The 20,869-nt window shown below is 39.4% G+C and overlaps 1 protein-coding gene across 1 annotated transcript in view; it reads left to right on the top strand.

Annotated features, from left to right (window-relative positions):
* Window positions 1-20,869, top strand: part of DNAH11 (dynein axonemal heavy chain 11) — a 407,386-nt gene that overhangs the window by 283,085 nt on the left and 103,432 nt on the right. The window contains exons 58-62 of the mRNA XM_064380322.1: window positions 2,237-2,350; window positions 4,861-5,004; window positions 5,637-5,819; window positions 7,432-7,533; window positions 14,598-14,732. Of these exons, the coding sequence (XP_064236392.1) occupies window positions 2,237-2,350; window positions 4,861-5,004; window positions 5,637-5,819; window positions 7,432-7,533; window positions 14,598-14,732 (678 nt within the window). The remainder of the gene's footprint in view (window positions 1-2,236; window positions 2,351-4,860; window positions 5,005-5,636; window positions 5,820-7,431; window positions 7,534-14,597; window positions 14,733-20,869) is intronic.

Raw genomic sequence — 20,869 nt, 5'->3', positions numbered from 1 at the left:
TCAGTTTGAATCAGGGCTCACCCTAATGACCTCAGTTTAACCTCATCACCTCTCTAAAGGGCCTATTTCCAGATACAGTCAAATTCTGAGCTTGGGTCTTCAACATAAGAATTTTAGGTGGACATGATTTAGCTCATAACAAGCAGTTAATAAGACTTCATTCTCTTTTTTCTCTTCCTGTGATCATCACTAAATCATAAGAACATCTGCAAGGGGCTGTTGACTAATACAAGGCAGAGACTTTCTGGTCTACCCAAAGGGGGATCTGTCTCCAAATTCCTGCTTTAACTTACACTGGTAAGAGGAAAGCACATCCTCTAGGCACTCCATGCAACTCTTCTCCCGTTTAATAGGTTGAGCCTTGCTGACCACTGCCTAGGAGCCACTGGGCAAAGGAAGTTGCACACTAGCTTACCAGCTCATGGAGATACACAGGATTTTCACTCTTCCAGTACTGCACCTTAGGGTGAGAAGTGTTGAGGATGAGAAATAAGTTGACCAACCTGAGAATTTTCTTCATTTGTATGAGTGGGTTTTAATGTTCAAGATTGTTTTGTTTCTAAAAATTGCCCAAAAAAAAACCACTTCATTAACAGTAAAGGAGTTAGAAAGGCGTAGCAGCTCCTAGGCTGATAGAAATAGCACTTTGGCCAGGCGCAGTGGGCTACAAACAGTCTGGCCAATATGGTGAAACCCCATCTCTAAAAATACAAAAATTAGCTGGATGTGGTGGCGCATGCCTGTAATCCCAACTACTTGGGAGACTAAGGCAGGAGAATCGCTTGAACCCAGGAGGCAGAGGTTGCAGTCAGCGGAGATTGTGCCACTACACTCTAGCCTGGGTGACAGAGCAAGACTCCATCTCAAAAAAAAAAAAAAAAAATTTAAATAAATAAACCTGAGGTGGTAACTCCTTCACTCACATAAACTTTCTTTTATCGGTAGCAGTGTTCTGTAGCATACCGAAAATCTTTGTGGTCCATTCCTGGAAGGTTTTGAGGGTTGTGGTTTTGGGGCAGTTCTCTGTAAGCATTCAGGGTTTTCTTATTTATATTAACAATAGCTGTGTGTGTATTAGCAGGAGGCTTGTATCTACCCTGAACCAATTATGTTCATAAAAGTGCAGCACACAGCAAAATAATTGTTAATCAGGAGAAGGGTAATTACTGCTAATAAAGCTGTAGTAGACAACATAATTTGTTGTAAGCAGTGTTTAATTTTATGGTATGGTTAAACCTGTTCATTTCAAACACATCTGAAGAAATATACTTTTGTTCACACTTTATATTCCACAATCACCATCACCACAGGGACCATCCCCCATGGCAGCTAGATCCTGGTGGCCAGTGCCACAGCTTTGAAACCCAAATTTCTACTGCATACTAAAAATTAACTTTTCCTGGCCTTTCACATTCTATAGGTATCTTAAGGGGAGGAGGGTAAACCATCCTCTGTCCCCACCTCCGCTTCTCATTTTGGTTTGGTTCAAGTTTACCAGTATGACTTTCCTCTGTATTATATATCATGTCAGAAGGCCAGTGCAGCCCCCTCTGTGGACTGGGAAGAGGTGCCACTGGACCCACAAGAGGACAGTGGGTGTCAGTGTCATTGTTCCAGTACCGAAGGCAGAGGTGGGCTCTTGCATCTGTGGTTTCTTACCATGTCTGTGGAGAAACCAGTAATCAGTCTTCACTAAAATTTTGTTTATAGGTAGGCATGCAATCCACGACTACAGAATAGGATATCTTCTCACCAGTTGAACAAAAGAGCTTCAAATCTTTTCTTTAGGAATAGCCAACATGGCTTCTAAGCAAAAGTTAGCAAAAATTAGAGAATCCTAGTGAGAATATTTTGTGGTCTAGGTTGCTAAGCTAGCCCAGATGTTTATCCAGGACTCTGAAAAAGAAAACTGAAGAACAGAGGAATCACTTAATCTTGCTTTTACTATTAGTGGTACCTTATAATTAAATTAGTCAAAGCTTTTCTTGGAGCATTGGAACTCGAATCCATTTATGTTGAGATTTGTTACTGTGTGTTCTTACATTTACAGAACTTTGTATACATAATATGTCTAAAGGAAAATTAGTTTGTTTAACAAATTTCTCACCTGTTCAAAGTACCAGGGAAATGAATTATTTAACAGTGCATCTGAGTCAACCTCCGTTTTCTCTTTAGAGATATCTGTGATAATAATTTATGTATTATGTGAGTTTGTGTGCTTTTCCTCTCTAATTAGGTGACAGCCATTCAGACTGAAGTGTTCCAGAAACAGAGGGAGTGCGAGGCTGACTTAGTCAAGGCTGAGCCTGCACTGGTGGCTGCTACAGCTGCACTCAATACACTCAACAGGGTAAAGATGATTTTTTGGTCCCTGAGTTTCCTCAGAGTAATATTTAGGGGTTATTAGAGTTTGAATAACTGAGCTCAGCGTGGCCCATGCAGCCAAATAGTGTTTTAAAAGGAAAGAAACACCCATGAAGTATTTTTGTTGTTTTGAGAGGGAGTCTGCTCTGTCGCCCAGGCTGGAGTGCAGTGGCACGATCTTGGTTCAGTGCAATCTCTGCCTCCTGGGTTAAAGTGATTCTTCTGCCTCAGCCTCCTGGGTAGCTGGGATTATAGGCGTGTGCCACCACACCCAGCTAATTTTTTTGTATTTTTAGTAGAGACGGGGTTTTACCATGTTGGTCAGGCTGGTCTCGAACTCCTGACCTCATGATCCACCCACCTCGGCCTCCCAAAGTGCTGGGATTACAGGCATGAGCCACTGCACCCGGCAACACCCATAGAATATTAAAGTTGAAACAAACCTTCGAGGTTGATGTTACGGTTCCACTTCTTTTCTCCATCCGGGACTCTGTCCTACAGCACCCCAATAAGCAGTCTCCTTTTGAATATTTCCAACCCTATGGGATTTATACTCTTATGAAAGGCAACTGGATTGCTGGTAACTGGATTTGACGCAAATCCAATTTTTCATATCATGTGTTGCTTTAAGAGCTAGGCAAGGCATTCTTTATTTCCTCTGGAATAAGATAAAGAGTAGCACTGATTAGAGAGCCTCAGGGAAAGAACGATGGGAGCAAAGATACCTAGTTTTGGTCCCCATCTTTTCTTCAAGCTTCATGTTGTTAATAAAACGTCCCTAAGCATTCAGATTCTTATAAGAGAAAGTAAGCTATGTTCATCACAAACATATTGTTAGGGAAAGTGAAATGGCAACTAATGTTTTTTTAAGAGCCTGCAGCTAATCTCATCCTGGGGTCTTCCCCTAGACCTCTAGGGAGAGCTCAGGAAATCACTGGGCCTGAGATTCTTAAGATTCTATTTCAGAACGTAAAGAATCTAGACTTTCACTGTTCCTCATAGAAATACTGAATTCCTTTTCTAAGTATTTTTTGAAGAAAACAATTTTGACTGTGAGTAAAGAGATACTTACATTGGTATTTCTTATAGTATTTCCATAAAACCGAAAACTTTTAAATGGAAACGTAGCATGATAGAGCTCTGATTATTACACATTCAAATACCCTGCTGCCATTAAAATAATACTGTTAAATGCTAGTTAGCAATCTGAGAAAATAACCATGATATATTAAGAGAATAAAGCAGATTATAAAATAGGATATTTTATATGACTAATTCTTTTGATAAGAATATGTGTACAGAAAAAGATTGGAAAAAAGGATAATTGGTTTTCTCTGAGTAATGGAATATATATTTTTTTATTGTGTTTCTCTAAATTTGCAGATTTTTCTCTGCATAATTACTCTTTACTCAGGCAAAATAAATTAGCACTACTTAAAAGATAAAGCTGTATGTATTTATAAATTATAAAAAAATCTTGGTTAGCCAGCTCTCATTTATTATCAGCATATTTTAAGTCTTTGTTTTTGTTCTTGCCTTCAGTCTCTTTCCATTCTTTGTAATTATTTACCAAATAAATAGGCAGTTTCTGATAAGAGAGCAGAATCAGGTTCAACATTTGATAAGGTTTTATAAGCAAAAATGTATTATGTAGCACATAAAATATCAGAGAAAATACCTGGTTGGTGGTTTTTGTTTTTTAAATCATTTATTAAATATCACAAGCCTATATGAGCTTCTTATATGTGCTAGTGCCTGCCTCAAAGTATTTGCCCTGATACCTATAATTTATACTATTAATATCATCTGTTGGATTAATCAATGGTCTGACCCGAGGAGATTAAGGAGTAGAGAAGAAGGTTCAGCCTATCTTGGCCATCTCCTAGTTGAGAGTCCCTGTAATGTAATGGAAAATATTACTTACTTGTACATGTAAGACAGAAAAACGGACCTAAGTGACACTGAATTAAGGATTTATGTGTCTGGGAGTGGCTTGGTTAAGATGCAAATCTATTACATAGTGGGATAGAACCTATAAATATCTTACAACATATATACACATATATGTACATGTATGTGTATATATACATATATATGTATATATGATATATATGTATATATCATACATCTATGTATATATACACACACACATATACGTATATATACACACACACTACACCACACACACACACACACACACACACACCCCTCCTGGCCTCAGTGACTCAGTGAGCAGGGTTCTGCAGGACTGATACACAGATCATTTTTCTTGGAGGCGAAAAGGGCAGTGATGTCTCCAGAGAATCAGAGAACTGCCCAGCACAAACTCAACCTCCTGGAGTTCCAAGCCGGAGTCCCCAGGTAGCAAAGAATGGCCAAATTGAAACTGATCTGATACAAAGACATGGGAGGCCACTAAAAACTAGCTTGGCAACTTACAGAATTAATCCAGACCTCCCCTGATCCTGTATGTGTGTGTGTATGCTTTTTTTTCAGGTCAACCTCAGTGAGCTGAAAGCCTTTCCCAACCCCCCCATCGCAGTTACCAATGTTACTGCAGCTGTGATGGTCCTTCTGGCTCCTCGGGGAAGAGTGCCCAAAGACCGAAGTTGGAAAGCAGCCAAAGTCTTCATGGGAAAGGTATCAGCCCAGCCTGGAAAGATGAAAATCCTAACAGTTTCCATACTATTTTCAGTACTGTGGCTATCCTTAATAGCAAAAGATGTTCAAGTCAGAAGAAATCATCTTAATGGTTGTTGAATGTGATCCACTTTATATATTCTCTAGACTTACAGTTTTTGTTTGCCAAGTTGGAGGTTAGCTTGGGGTTATGGCATACCTAAGTCAATGCCAGCAGCAGGTGGAAGGTTGCTAATTATTTGCAAAATTATGAAAGCAGTTAAGTGCAGGAGGGAGAAAATTACATGGATTTCTTAGGTTGGAAAAATGTTACTAATGTATAAGAAGGTGAAGCACAGGGGCTTTTTGGTGTGTTTTTGCTTTTTCTTTTCTGCCTTTCTTTTCTTCAAAATGTGAATGCCTCCTGTGCCGGGACTGAATATTTTACCCTGGGATAGAAGAGGTTTTAAAAGTGTCCATTGCTAATTCTAACTTAATGCTATAAAGACGGAAGAAGTCAAACAGTAGGATAAATGCAGCTTGCCAATTTTGCTTTTGTAATGTGAGTCCTAAAAGCTGATTTTAACTTTTGATCTTGGAATTTTCTCTGCAGCCAAAATGGGTTCACTGCAAAAAGTCTTTTTGCTTTGCAGGTTGATGATTTTTTGCAAGCATTAATTAACTATGACAAAGAGCACATTCCAGAGAACTGTCTAAAAGTGGTGAATGAACAATATTTGAAAGACCCAGAGTTTAATCCAAACCTGATTCGAACCAAATCTTTTGCGGCAGCTGGCCTCTGTGCCTGGGTCATCAACATCGTTAAATTCTATGAGGTAGCAATTCTATACTGATTGTTTACAGGTATTATCCACAAAGGGCCACAGACACATCAATTTCTAGGTCCGCAAAAAGAGTAAAATCTGTTATTTATTTTCTGAATAAGAATGTATAGTTCTAAGAATAAGACATAAGCATGTCAGGGTAAACAATTCTCACAGGAGAATATTTGAAATGTTAGAAACTATCTTTTCTTTTGTGGGTAGAGTGATTGGCCACTTTAGATCAAAGAGCAGTAATTAGATAAAAACTTAGATATGAATTTTACTTATATACACTTAAATATTCAATTCATGTTGACTTGAAACAACTGCAAATCTGAATTCACATCAAATTAAATGTCCCTTCTCTCAAAGCAACATTCACACCATCTGTATTGTTGATACAGTAAGATGAGAAAATAACCATTTCTTCAGTATTTTAATTATAGGTAAGATTTTTGCCTATATGTGATCTAATCTAAAATTTGTAATTTTTGGCAGTATATCAATAAATTATAATTTCACTTATTTATTTATCAAATATTTATTGCTGACCAATTGCATTCCAAGTGCTTCGCAGAGTACTTGATCTACAAAGAGAACAATGCGTGGCCCACGACTCTGAAGAACTCTCATTTTTGTCTTGGAGGGTTGTATGTTATGTTCATATATGGAATCACTGAGAAAAAGTCAAAATTGTCAATTCAGTTCCCAAAGTAATTTTCACAAATCCGCATTATACTGTGGGGCCCACAGGGATAGGACTCTCTTGATCTCTCTCCTTAGTGGAAATCTTCACAAAGGAAGAGTGTAGCCAGTTGTGGTTGATGTACAGCTTCTCTCTATAGTAAAATGCCTCAGCCCTGTCTTCTACTTGTACTGTAGGTGAAAAGACAAGCGTAGATCTTGACTGTGGCTGCATTCTGTGTTATTTTGCTATAAAATAGGAAAATAATTTAATTTCCTTCCTCTCTCCCCACCAGCAGAAAAATTGATGCACCTAAATTCTCAAATGGTCCATTCAAACAACATGTGCCTAAGGTGATCGGGAACTTAGAAAAGAAGGCGACAGTGTGGTTAATATTGTGTGATATCTCCCACTCTCCTTTCTGTGTTGAGAATTTGTCCACGCTTATTTTCTGCCTTAAAGGCTAGGCATGATCTCAACATTGGCTATAGTTCCTGCACAGTGCAATTTCTAGTAATATGAGAAGTATCTCCACATTTTATGACAAATTGATTTCAGTATCTTAATGGTGTTTGACTTTTCATAGCATTTTATGCAAGTACTTGTAACTCTAAGGTCCAGAATAAATAGGTAAAATAATGGTGGACCAGAGAGAATGTGGAAGCTATGTAGATTGTGCTCCGCCTTTAGGTGGCCCCATGTCTGAAAAGTAACAGACTAGGTGTGGTGGCATACACTTGTAATCCTAGCGCTTTAGGAGACTCAGGTGGGAAAAACCCTTAAGACCAGCGTGAACAACATGGGAAGACCCCATCTCAATAAAAGAGAGAAAAGAAATTGCTAGATGAAGTAGAGATTTTAATTGTAAAGCTTCCATCCTATCTAGGTTTGAATTATTATGTACCCTCTTTGTATCTTTATTAATTCATGAACTTTCAGGTCTACTGTGATGTGGAGCCAAAACGCCAAGCATTAGCCCAAGCAAACTTAGAATTGGCTGCAGCTACTGAAAAACTAGAGGCTATCAGGAAAAAGCTTGTGGTAAGTACAAACTATGACATTGAAAAGGTTCCCAAGAGGTGTTTCCTGCCTCCACCATAGGATTCCACCCTCAGACAGCACCACACCTGAGCCCTATCAAACAAAAACGAATTTGATCTTCCATGAATGTATTTCCTTAGATACCATTCAGTAGGTATTTCTTATCTGTTCTGTGCTAGACCCTGAACTGGGAAAGTGCAAATGTTCATGGTTTCTACAGCTAAGAAACATTTGCAGTCTGAGAGTGGAAGGGGGAGGGCAGCGCATCATAATTTCAGGCAGGGCTTCTGGAGTCAGACTATCTGGTTTATATCTTAGCTCCACTGTCTACTGTTGCATCCCATACAAGGTAGTTAACCTCTGTGAGCCTCTGTTTTCTCATCTGTGAAATAGGTGTTGTAAAAATATGCCTCTCTCTCTTTCTTTCTTCCTTTCCTTTCCTTTATTTTATGTCTGGATGATCTGTTTATTACTGAAGGTGGGTGTGAAGTCCCCTGCGATTACTGTATTTCAGTCTAGCTCTCCACTTTGATCTATTAATGTTGGCTCTATATACTTCTTTCTTTGAACAAGCTTTCTACATCTTGCTGTTTTTAAACTCAACTTCAGTGACTGTTAGATGTTTTTTGAGGTCATTCTTTGTAGACATTTGTTATTTTCATTGTTTTTCCTTTTTTCACCTCTGTGTACTTTCAAATAGTCTGTCTTTGAAATTACTGATTCTTTCTTCTGCTTCACTCATTCTGCTGTTTAAAGCCTCAGATTTCTTTTTTACTTCAGCAAATGTATTTCTCAGTTCCAGGATTCTTGTTTGGTTTTTAAAAAATTGTTTCAATCTCTTAAACTCCTGATACATTTCTGAATTGCTTTTCTGTGTTATCTTAGAGTTGGCTGAGTTTTCTTGAACTACTATTTTGAATTATCGATCTGAGAGCTCTCATATCATCATCTCATTAGAGTTGGTCATTAGGTCCTTGTTTTGTTTGTTTGGAGAGGTCATGGCTCCCTGTTTGCTGCTGTTTCTTGTGGACATACATCTATGACTTTACGTGGAAGGATTAGTTATTTTTTCCTGTCTTTGCTGATTGGCTTATTTTGGTCTTTCTGGAGTATGTTGGCTTAGAGGTTATTTGCAGCCATCCGTTGAGTTCCTTAATTCTAGATCACTGCTTCCTTTTCAGCACTATATGGTACATTAAGCCTAGGTTTGCCTTGACTCTTAGAAATGTTTGAGTACTGATAATCCTGAATTGGGGGTAAGGGGTCCCAAAGAAGATACTCTGGCTTTGTGGGAAAGCCGGCTAGAGGGGTTTGTGCCCAGAAGACGTGGAGTGTGCCTCCTATAGTGTGGTGCTGTTGAATGGCCACTCTGATTTGGCGTCTCCTTTGGCTGAGATAAAGAGCAGCGTTTCATGACACTCCTTGCAGAAAATACTTGATCAGTTTCTCTGTTATTCCACATACCCTGCACAGCAGTGTACACTTCATCCTAATGTGTACTTTCATCTCCTTTTCTGTCTTCCACACTATGAGCTCCTTAAAGTCTTAGGTTTTTATGTCTAGCACCTGGCACATGAGAGGAACTCGAAAGCTATTAGTTAAATTAACTTAACAAACAACCGTATTTTATATTTTAGTTAAAAGGTTTATTTGTTCTAGTTGAAGGACTCACTGTCCTTTTAACAATCAAAAAGCTTTTTGTAACACTGGACTAGGCACTGGTGTCAGAGGGACACAGAAGGCTCAGTCCCTGCTCTGAAAAATCTTACAGATTTGCTAAATGCTGTTTAATTTGCTAAGTGCTGTCGAGGGAAGTTGCATTGGCTATCGCTGGAGCACAAAGAATGGAGTTGATCAGTTCTGCAGGTGAGGATGGGGCTGGATGCTCAGGAAACGTTTGGAGGAGCAGTTTCCTCTTGAAACAATTCTTAAAAGATGAATAGGTTTTCACCCAGAAGATAGGGAAAGGGTATTTCATGAAGGAGCAGTGAAAAAAGGTCAAGTATTCTGTGGCTCAGTATGGCTGAAGAGTAGAGTATAAAGGTCACTGTGTAGATCACTTGTGGTGAAAAGAGAAGCAGGGACATGATCAGACAGGAAATTGCAAGGGGTTGGTTAAGAGTTAAGTGTTTGTCCTATAGGCCAGAAGATCTTAAGCTCGCTAATACTGAAGACTCCTCTTAAGGCCAAAAAAAAAGTTCCAGACAGTCATGAATAGTAGTTATATTTTCCTTTAACCATGTTATATAGACAATGCTTAAGGCAAACATAGATTCAGTGGGCCCTAGCAGAATAAACTAGCCCCACTAGGGATCTGGGAGCCATATATGAGAACTGACACCATCAGACAGGGAGAACCATTGAAGAACTGTAGTTGGGGGCAGGAGGGATAAACTGATCACATTCGCCTTTTGAAAAGATAACTCTGAGCCAGCAAACAAAAGGGAAGAGACTGGAAGCAGAATGAACATGGATGAGGGAAGCAGAATGAAAACAGAAGAAAGTCAAGGAGAGAAGGTTGGGTTATAAACAGTTTATACACTGGGTACCGAATGATGATACCTGAAAGAGCAAGAAAGAGATGGTTAGGAAGGTGAATGAGGACCCAGGAGAAATTGGTGTCTGGGGGCCAAGGGAGGGAAAGGAACCATCACCTGGAACAGAGAGTAAAGAGGCTGGATACCACAGTGCATCTGAGCATAGGCTGTGGGGCCAAACATCGCTGTTACATCCTACCCAGTACTTCCCAGCTGTGTGACCTTGAGTAACTTTTTTGTCTCTTTGACTCTAATTTCCTCACCTATAAAATGGAAAAATCTCTCTGAGACTTACCAAACTAATCAAATGCATCAACACATGTAAAATACTTAGAATAGTGCTGGGCGCATGCTACAGGATCCGTAACTATGAGTTGTTATTTTATTTTTTTACAAACAATGATTAGTAACTAGAGAATAAAGCTTGTTTATCAGATTCATAGGTGGTTTGTATCCCATGTTTCAGTAAAATGGTAGAGAAGAACAAAGAAAACAGTGATAGGAATAAAAGATTAAAAGAGATGAAGGAGAGAATGGGTAGTGAGAAAAGAACAGCAAGAATGGAGTTTTCTATAGAGAAAAATTTTTTTTAAAACAAGGAGAAAGATACAAGCTATATTAAGACACCCTGAGAAAATATTTTGGAAACCTAATCTTATGTATTTTAGAGCAAAATCATCTTGATGGTGATTATATATTTGCTTTGAACTATTTTTTCTAGTACATGTAGTTTACACATTTATGTTTATATTAACCGTATTCATGTGAGACACTAGCACTCCCTTCAAATCTCTGATTATATATAAAGCAGTCAGTGTAAACTCAAATCAACAGCTAAACATTCCTGTGAAAGTAGTAGACTGTCACCTTTAAGCATGCTTAGAATGCTGGCTATTACACCAGGTTAGTACTTACTCCTGGTGAACATTCACTGATGCCCTTAAAAGTTATGTGCCAAGGGCCAACTTTTACCCAAACATTTGCCATTAAGGTGATTATGTAAATGAAAAAGATGAACCAAAGTGAATTTGTATCCCATTTGAAATAAACCCCAGTGATATTTGCACACCAAGCTAACTTACCATGTGCTTGCTGAGTGCTCTGTGCCATATTTTACATGCATTAACACAGATTTCATTCCATAGCGCACGTACGTACGAAGCAGGTATTAGTAGGAGTAGCACCATTTTGCAAATGAGAAAACGTAAAACTCACAGAAAGTGAATAATGAGCCCACACCACCAGGGCCAGTAAGAGGCAGAGGGACTAGAACCAAGACATACATACATACGTACATGCATGCATGCATTCATTCATTTAATTGAGACAGTCTCTTTCCATCAGCCAGGCTAGAGTGCAGTGGCACAATCTCGGCTCGCTACAACCTCGTTCCCTAGGTTCAAGCAATTCTTGTGCCTCCGCCTCCCGAGTAGATGGACTACAGGCGTGTGCCACTGAGGGAAGGTGTTGTCTTTCTGGGACAACAAGGGGGTGTAGTTTTAAGGGCAAGAACTTCCCAGTGCCATGCCATCCTCCCATCTCTCTCCATCTGGGAGATTTAACAGTTTCTGTTTTAATTTTCACAGGCGCGGGAAGAATCAAAAAGTCAGTCACTCCAGCGGAAGTTCTTAGGAACTCCTTTCATTGGCCAGGGGTCTTGGAGAACGTGGGGGTTCCTCCCAGGTTAAAAGTCCCCTTCTTCCACACCCCTTTGGACTCCATGTTTGGATCCCCTTCCACACACTCTCTCGTATGGAAGTTCTCTCTCTTCTCCTTTTTTTCCTCTTTCTCCACCTAAAATGAAATCACTTTTCTACAACACTTGAGTCTGGCATTTATTGCACACTGCGCCGTGGTGTCTTCACCTATTCTTGGGGGAGTGATAGACCTAGAACCTGGAGAGACATCCTCTCAGGGGAACTGAGGGCTCCCCTGAACCCCAAAACCCAGAAACACCACCATGTCCGGCTAATTTTTTGTATTTTTAGTAGAGATAGAGTTTCACCACCCTGGCCGGGCTGATCTCAAACTCATGGCCTCAAGTGATCCACCCACCTTGGCCTCCCAAACTGCTGGGATTACAGGCGTGAGCCACTGTGCCTGGCAGAACAAAGACATTTTTTAACTCAAAGCTGGATCCTGTTAACTATACAGTTCACCAGGTGTGATCTGACTGGGAAGCCTAGAAGTATCTGCTCTCTCTCTCTCCACAACTGGACTTCCTCAAACATCTGTTTTGTTAAATGCCTTCCATTAAATTGGTTGAGGACTCAGAAGGCTTGGGTTCATAGCCTCATTTTTTCACACACTAGCTAGTGAAACTATGGCAAATCACTCAACTGATCTTTGTCGCAGTTTCCTCGCCTATATAGGGCATTGTCTCCTTTTTTCACCTTCTTTCTCCGACAAGCATACAGTAGAGTTTTTCCGAGGCTGTATGACACACAACAACCCAACAGGCTGAACTCATTAGCAGGTATAAGAATTTAACAGTTTTTTGTTAAATAAGACATTAAAATAAGGTTTGCAGAAATCTAAATGCCATTTTTTTCATTAATTTTGTTTTGGTAATATTTTTAATAAAATGATGTATGCTAATATATGGTGAGTTTATTATTATAAAATTAATTTTTATTTTTTATCAGTTTTAACTTATAAATGTTACTTGATATCATCTGTATGAACCAGTACCCTTTAGGGTTCTGAATGTAAAAGAGTTTTGAGACCAAAAATTTTGAGAACCATTGCCTTCCACCGTCCTAGGTATTATTATATGAATCATCAAAATTAATCCTCAGAATAACCCCTTTGAGCTAGGTACATTATTAATGCAATTTTTAAGATAATGAAACTGAAGCATAGAGATTGTAAACAGTCCCAACTTGACACTGCTTAGCTGGTAGCAGCATCCAAGTACGAACCCAGGAGTCTGATGCCACAGTCTTCATGTGCTTCTGTGTTTGGTAAAACTGTAAGTAAGCTATAAGTGCTCTTAGTAACCCAAAACAGACCTGTAATGTGTTTATTTTAATCTTATTTCTAACTGGTGATGTATAATAGTTCCATCAGTTCTCATAAATTTGATGCCATTTTGCATATTAATCTTAAATTTGATGTATATACATATGTATATATACATACTGCTTTAGCAATATAAAGTAATAGTGAAATAACTGGGTCATCGGCAAATATAGTCTGTCTCTAAATTATTTTTTTGTCTCTAAATTATTAATAGGTTATATTCTACAGGTTTTCTTGTTGAATTGTGTTGGAACTTTGCATGCATCTATAAAAGCAGTGTTATAAATCTTGTTAGGTTTGTTGGATCTTAATGCAAGGTAGCATTAAGAGGAGTCTCACAGGCATTTGACATCTTAGTCAAGACTTCTTGACTATAAATGTTAAAAACTCATTAAAAATATCTTAGCCAAAAACAACACAAAGACAAACTCATGGACAAAAAGCGAGCAGGGGCTCCAAGAGATCCAGGAAACAAGCAGCTGCCGTGAGCTTCTCTTGGAGTCTCTGGAGGGCTGTGTGACTTCTCATCATGCTTCTCTTTGTATGTCCCTTTCATCCTTTTCCCTTTCTCCACAATGCTTTTCTCTGTTTTTTTGTCCCCTGGTGGAAGTTGTTCCGTCTCCAAATGAAGCCCTCTGATTCATACTTTCCCCCAGGCCTTTTAATGCTAAAGACAGTGGATTATCTCTGAGTTTCAGTCCCAACCTCCAGAAGAGAAAAATGTGGGCCAGGCACAGTGGCTCACGTCTATAATGCCAGCACTTTGGGAGGCGAGGTGGGGGGAATCACTTGAGGCCAGGAGTTCAAGACCAGCCTGGCCAACATCAGGAAATCTCATCTCCACTAAATCTACAAAAATTAGCTGGGCATGGTGGTGCACACCTATAATGTGAGTTACTCAGGAGGCTGAGACACAGGAATCACTTGAATCTGGGAGGCAGAGGTTGCAGTGAGCTGAGGTTGCACTGCTGCACCCAGCCTGGGCAACAGAGAAATACTCTTTCCAAAAGAAAAAGAAAAATCTGACTGGCCAAGCTGGGTCTAAAGGGCTCAGTAATTAACACCTCTCTTCACTGCCTGAATTTTGAACCCAAAGAGAAAAGAAGGAGTAGGTGGAGAAACCAAAGAAATCATTTTTGTCCTTAATAAAGCTGGTATTGGAGGATGAGGCTTAGGTGCAAGAGCAGAGGGGGATAGTGTGTGCATAGTGTAATTGCATCTTCAGGGTACCTCCATTCACCCCAATTGCTTCCTGAATTCTGCCCGGTGGAGACGGAAGGGGAGAAGACCACATTGTGAACTGTTACTTTGTGGTGTCACTGATGTGTTTATTATCGTTATATTCTTCTTTTCCTTCTTCCCTAAAATATGTCTGGTAAAGGGGTAAATGTTAATGTGGGGGAGAGGTTTGTTCATTCACCTTACAGTTACAGGTGTTTTAAGAATTATTGTAATCTCTCTGTTTTAAGTAAAAATGACTCAAAATTTAATTCCACTCTGATTCAGGATCTGGATCGAAATCTGAGCAGACTCACAGCTTCATTTGAGAAAGCAATAGCTGAGAAAGTCCGGTGTCAAGAAGAGGTGAACCAAACTGATAAAACCATCACATTAGCTAACAGACTTGTCAAGGAACTTGAGGCAAGTTAAACCTTTTCTTCCAAACATTCTAACTAAAAAATTCAGATCCGCTTGTGGGGATTTTATTCGTTGCCCTCAGTAATAACTAAATAGACATAGAATTGACTGCAAATGGTAATATTTAATCATCACTCATACTGTGGCTCTAACTCACCAGAAGGAAGAAATGATCAAGTACATATCTTTTCATATGTAGTCCTGAACTCGATGTGCCATCAGTCTGAGCTCCTACTAAAACAGGGAAGACATACACTTTATCAGAATGTAGTGGTCTTGTATTCACTTTAAGACAGTGGAGTACATCAGCTGTGGGTGGATTATGTCCTTCCTTTTTCTACTTTCTCTCTTCCTTTCTTACCACACTGTAAAATGCTTTAAAAACAAAAAGCATGTTTTTCTTAAAATATTTTATAAAATTCAGGATGGCTGCTAGATACTTGTGAAATTGAACTGCTTGTTGCCTAATTCTTTTAATACACATTTGCCATTGAATTCTACCAGCAAATGATTCCTTTCAAGCTAACTGGTTGGCTTATGTTTTTGTTGTTCTATCTTTTTATAGGTGACTGACGTGCTAATGTTAACAGCTATTCCATTAGATAAAGTTTTTTTTTTTTTAACTTTTTTTTTTTATTGTATTTTAGGTTTTGGGGTACATGTGGAGAACATGCAAGATTGTTGCATAGGTACACACATGGCAGTGTGATTTGCTGCCTTCCTCCCCTTCACCTATATCTGGCATTTCTCCCCATACTATCTCTCCCCAACTCCCCACCCCACATTGTCCCTCCCCTATTTCCCCCCAACAGACCCCAGTGTGTAGTGGTCCCCTCCCTGTGTCCATGTGTTCTCATTGTTCAACATCCACCTATGAGTGAGAACATGTGGTGTTTGATTTTCTGTTCTTGTGTCAGTTTGCTGAGAATGATGGTTTCCAGGTTCATCCATGTCCCTACAAAGGATACAAACTCATCATTTTTGATGGCTGCATAATATTCCATGGTGTATATGTGCCACGTTTTCACTGTCCAGTCTATCATGAATGGACATTTGGGTTGGTTCCAGGTCTTTGCTATTGTAAACTGTGCTGCAATGAACATTCATGTGTATCTGTCCTTATAGAACGATTTATAATCCTATGGATATATACCCAGTAATGGGATTGCTGGGTCAAATGGAATTTCTATTTCTAGGTCCTTGAGGAATCGCCACACTGTCTTCCACAGTGGTTGAACTAATTTACACTCCCACCAACAGTGTAAAGGGGTTCCTATTTCTCCACATCCTCTCCAGCATCTGTTGTCTCCAGATTTTTTAATGATCGCCATTCTAACTGGCGTGAGATGGTATCTCAATGTAGTTTTGATTTGCATTTCTCTAATGACCAGTGATGATGAGCATTTTTTCATATGTTTGTTGGTCTCATGTATGTCTTCTTTTGTAAGGTGTCTGTTTATATCCTTCGCCCACTTTTGAATGGACTTGTTTGTTTTTTTCTTGTAAATCTGTTTTAGTTCATTGTAAATTCTGGATATCAGCCCTTTGTCAGATGGGTAAACTGCAAAAATTTTTTCCCATTCTGTTGGTTGCCGATTCACTCTAATGACTGTTTCTTTTGCCGTGCAGAAGCTGTGGAGTTTGATTAGGTCCCATTTGTCTATTTTGGCTTTTGTTGCCAATGCTTTTGGTGTTTTGGTCATGAAGTCCTTGCCTGCGCCTGTGTCCTGAATGGTTTTGCCTAGATTTTCTTCTAGGGTTTTTATGGTGTTAGGTCTTATGTTTAAGTCTTTAATCCATCTGGAGTTAATTTTAGTGTAAGATGTCAGGAAGGGGTCCAGTTTCTGCTTTCTGCACATGGCTAGCCAGTTTTCCCAACACCGTTTATTAAACAGGGAACCCTTTCCCCATTGCTTGTTTTTGTCAGGTGTGTCAAAGATCAGATGGTTGTAGATATGTTGTGTTGCCTCTGAGGCCTGTGTTCTGTTCCATTGGTCTATATCTCTGTTTTGGTACCAGTACCATGCTGTTTTGATTACTGTAGACTTGTAGTGTAGTTTGAAGTCCGGAGGTGTGTTGCCTCCCACTTTGTTCTTTTTGCTTAGAATTGACTTGGCTATGCGGGCTCTCTTTTGGTTCCATATGAAGTTTAAGGTGGTTTTTTCCAGTTCTGTGAAGAAGGTCATTGGTAGTTTGATGGGGATAGCGTTGAATCCGTAAATTACTTTGAGCAGTATGGCCATTTTCACGATATTGATTCTTCCTAACCATGAACATGGAATGTTTCTCCATCTGTTTGTGTCCTCTCTTATTGTGTTGAGCAGTGGTTTGTAGTTCTCCTTGAAGAGATCCTTTACGTTCTTTGTTAGTTGTATTCCTAGGTATTTTATTCTCTTTGTAGCAATTGTGAATGGCAGTTCATTCTTGATTTGGCTCTCTTTAAGTCTGTTATTGGTGTATGGGAATGCTTGTGATTTTTGCACATTGATTTTGTATCCTGAGACTTTGCTGAAGTTGCTTATCAGTTTCAGGAGATTTTGGGCTGAGACGATGGGGTCTTCTAGATATACAATCATGTCGTCTGCAAATAGAGACAATTTGATTTCCTCCTTTCCTATTTGAATACCCTTTATTTCTTTTTCTTGCCTGATTGCTCTGGCTAGAACTTCCAGTACTATATTGAATAGGAGTGGTGAGAGAGGGCATCCTTGTCTAGTGCCAGATTTCAAAGGGAATGCTTCCAGTTTTTGCCCATTCAGTATGATACTGGCTGTTGGTTTGTCGTAAATAGCTTTTATTATTTTGAGATACGTTCCTTCAATACCTAGTTTATTGAGGGTTTTTAGCATAAAGGGCTGTTGAATTTTGTCAAAGGCCTTCTCTGCATCAATTGAGATAATCATGTGGTTTCTGTCTTTGGTTCTGTTTTTGTGGTGAATTATGTTTATAGACTTGCATATGTTGAACCAGCCTTGCATCCCCGGGACGAATCCTACTTGATCATGGTGGATAAGCTTTTTAATGTGCTGTTGCAATCAGCTTGCCAGTATTTTATTGAAGATTTTTGCATCTATGTTCATCATGGATATTGGCCTGTAGTTTTCTTTTCTTGTTGAGTCTCTGCCAGGTTTTGGTATCAGGATGATGTTGGTCTCATAAAATGATTTGGGAAGTATTCCCTCTTTTTAGGTTATTTGGAATAGTTTCAGAAGGAATGATACCAGCTCCTCTTTGTATGTCTGGTAGAATTCGGCTGTGAACCCATCTGGACCTAGGCTTTTTTTGGGTGGTAGGCTCTGAATTGCTGCCTCGACTTCAGACTTTCTTATTAGTCTATTCATGGTTTCAACTTCTTCCTGGTTTAGGCTTGGGAGGAGGCAACTGTCCAGGAATTTATCCATTTCTTCCAGGTTTACTAGTTTATGTGCATAGAGTTGTTTGTAATAATTTCTGATGATGGTTTCAATTTCTGTGGAATCTGTGGTGATATCTCCTTTATCATTTTTTATTGCATCTATTTGGTTATTCTCTCTTTTCTTTTTTATTAATCTGGCTAGTGGTCTGTCTATTTTGTTGATCTTTTTGAAAAACCAGCTCCTGGATTTATTGATTTTTTTGAAGGATTTTTTGTGTCTCTCTCTCCTTCAATTCTGCTCTGATCTTAGTTATTTCTTGTCTTCTGCTAGGTTTTGAGTTTTTTTGATCTTCCTCCTCTAGCTCTTTCAATTTTGACAATAGGGTGTCAATTTTAGATCTCTCCTTTCTTCTCATGTGGGCACTTATTGCTATATATTTTCCTCTAGAAACTGCTTTAAATGTGTCCCAGAGATTCTGGTATGTGGTGTCTTCGTTCTCGTTAGTTTTGAAGAACATCTTTATTTCTGCCTTCATTTCATTGTTTATCCAGTCAACATTCAAGAGTCAATTGTTCAGTTTCCATGAAGCTGTGCAGTTCTGGGTTGGTTTCTGAATTCTGAGTTCTAATTTGATTGCACTGTGGTCTGAGAGACTGTTATGATTTCCATTCTTTTGCATTTGCTGAGGAGTGATTTACTTCCAATTATGTGGTCAATTTTAGAGTAGGTTTGATGTGGTGCTGAGAAGAATGTATATTCTGTGGATTTAGGGTGGAGAGTTCTGTGAATGTCTATTAGGTTTGCTTGTTCCAGGTCTGAGTTCAAGTCCTGGCTATCCTTGTTAATTTTCTGTCTCGTTGATCTGTCTAATATTGACAATGGGGTGTTAAAAGTCTCCCACTATTATTGTGTGGGAGTCTAAGTCTCTTTGTAAGTCATTAGGAACTTGCCTTATGTATCTTGGTGCTCCTGTACTGGGTGTGTATATATTTAGGATCGTTAGCTCTTCTTGTTGCATTGATCCTTTCACCATTAAGTAATGTCCTTTGTCTCTTTTGATCTTTGTTGCTTTAAAGTCTATTTTGTCAGAGACGAGAATTGCAACTCCTGGTTTTTTGGTTTTTTTTTCTTTTGCTCTCCATTTGCTTGGTAGATCTTCCTCCATCCCTTTATTTTGAGCCTTTGTGTATCCTTGCATGTGAGATGGGTTTCCTGGATACAGCACACCAATGGGTTTTGGCTTTTTATCCAATTTTCCAGTCTGTGTCTTTTGATTGGGGCATTTAGTCCATTTACATTTAGGGTTAATATTGTTATGTGTGAATTTGATACTGTCATTTTGATGCTAGCTGGCTGTTTTGCCCATTAGTTGATGCAGATTCTTCATTGTGTTGATGCTCTTTACCCTTTGGTATGTTTTTGGAGTGGCTGGTACTGGTTTTTCCTGTCTATGTGTAGTGCCTCTTTCAGGAGCTCTTGTAAAGCGCGCCTGGTGGTAATGAAATCTCTGCGTACTTGTTTGTTCGCAAAGGATTTTATTTTTCCTTCACTTATGAGGCATAGTTTGGCTGGATATGAAATTCTGGGTTGAAAGTTCTTTTCTTTAAGGATGTTGAATATTGGCCCCCACTCTATTCTGGCTTGTAGGGTTTCTGCTGAGAGACCTGCTGTGAGTCTGATGGGCTTCCCTTTGTGGGTAACCCTACCTTTCTCTCTTGCTGCCCTTAGCATTTTCCGCTTCATTTCAACTTTGGCGAATCTGACGATTATGTGCCTTGTGGTTGCTCTTCTTGAGGAATATCTTTGTGGTGTTCTCTGTATTTCCTGGACTTAAATATTGGCCTGCCTTGCTAGGTTGGGGACGTTTTCCTGGATAATATCCTGAAGAGTATTTTCCAGCTTGAATTCATTCTCTTCATCACATTCAGGTACAGCTATCAAACGTAGATTAGGTCTTTTCACATAGTCCCATATTTCCTGGAGACTTTCTTCATTCCTTTTTACCCTTTTTTCTCTAACGCTGCCTTCTTGTTTTATTTCATTGAGTTGATCTTCGACCTCTGATATACTTTCTTCTGCTTGGTCAATTCAGCTGTTGAAACTTGTGCATGCTTCGCGAAGTTCTCGTGTTGTGTTTTTCAGCTCCATCAGTTCACTTATATTCCTCTCTAAGTTGTCCATTCTCGTTAGCATTTCGTCAAATCTTTTTTCAAGGTTCTTAGTTTCTTTGCATTGGGTTAGAACATGTTCTTTTAGCTCATGGAAGTTTTTTATTCCCCACCTTCTGAAGCCTGATTCTGTCATTTCATCACATTCATTCTCTATCCAGCCTTGTTCCCTTGTTTGGTGAGGAGTTGTGATCCCTTGTAGGAGGAGAGGCGTTCTGGTTTCAAGTGTTTTCATCCTTTTTGCGCTGGTTTCTTCCCATCTTTGTGGATTTATCCACCTGTCGTCTTTGTAGTTGCTGACTTTCAGATTGGGTCTCTGAGTGGACGTCCAGTTTGTTGATGATGAAGTTATTTCTGTTTGTTAGTTTTCCTTCTAACAGTTTGGTCCCTCTGCTGTAGGACTGCTGAGGTCCACTCCAGGCCCTGCTTGCCTGGGGATCACCTGCAGCAGCTGCAGAACAGTAAGGGTTGCTAGCAGTTTCTTCTTCTGCTATCTTTGTTCCAGAAGGATACCCACCAGATGTCAGTCTGATCTCTCCTTTGTAAGTTGACTCTTTGGATATATGGTGGTCAGGGAGCTGCTTGAGGAGACAGTCTGTCCTTTATAGGAGCTCGC

The sequence above is a fragment of the Aotus nancymaae genome, unplaced genomic scaffold, assembly GCF_030222135.1.
Source record: "Aotus nancymaae isolate 86718 unplaced genomic scaffold, 86718_ANA_hifiasm-v0.15.2.pri h1tg000025l, whole genome shotgun sequence".
NCBI lineage: Eukaryota > Metazoa > Chordata > Mammalia > Primates > Aotidae > Aotus > Aotus nancymaae.
The sequence above is the reverse complement of the archived record's forward strand: the minus strand, read 5'-3'. Positions and strand labels throughout refer to the sequence as shown.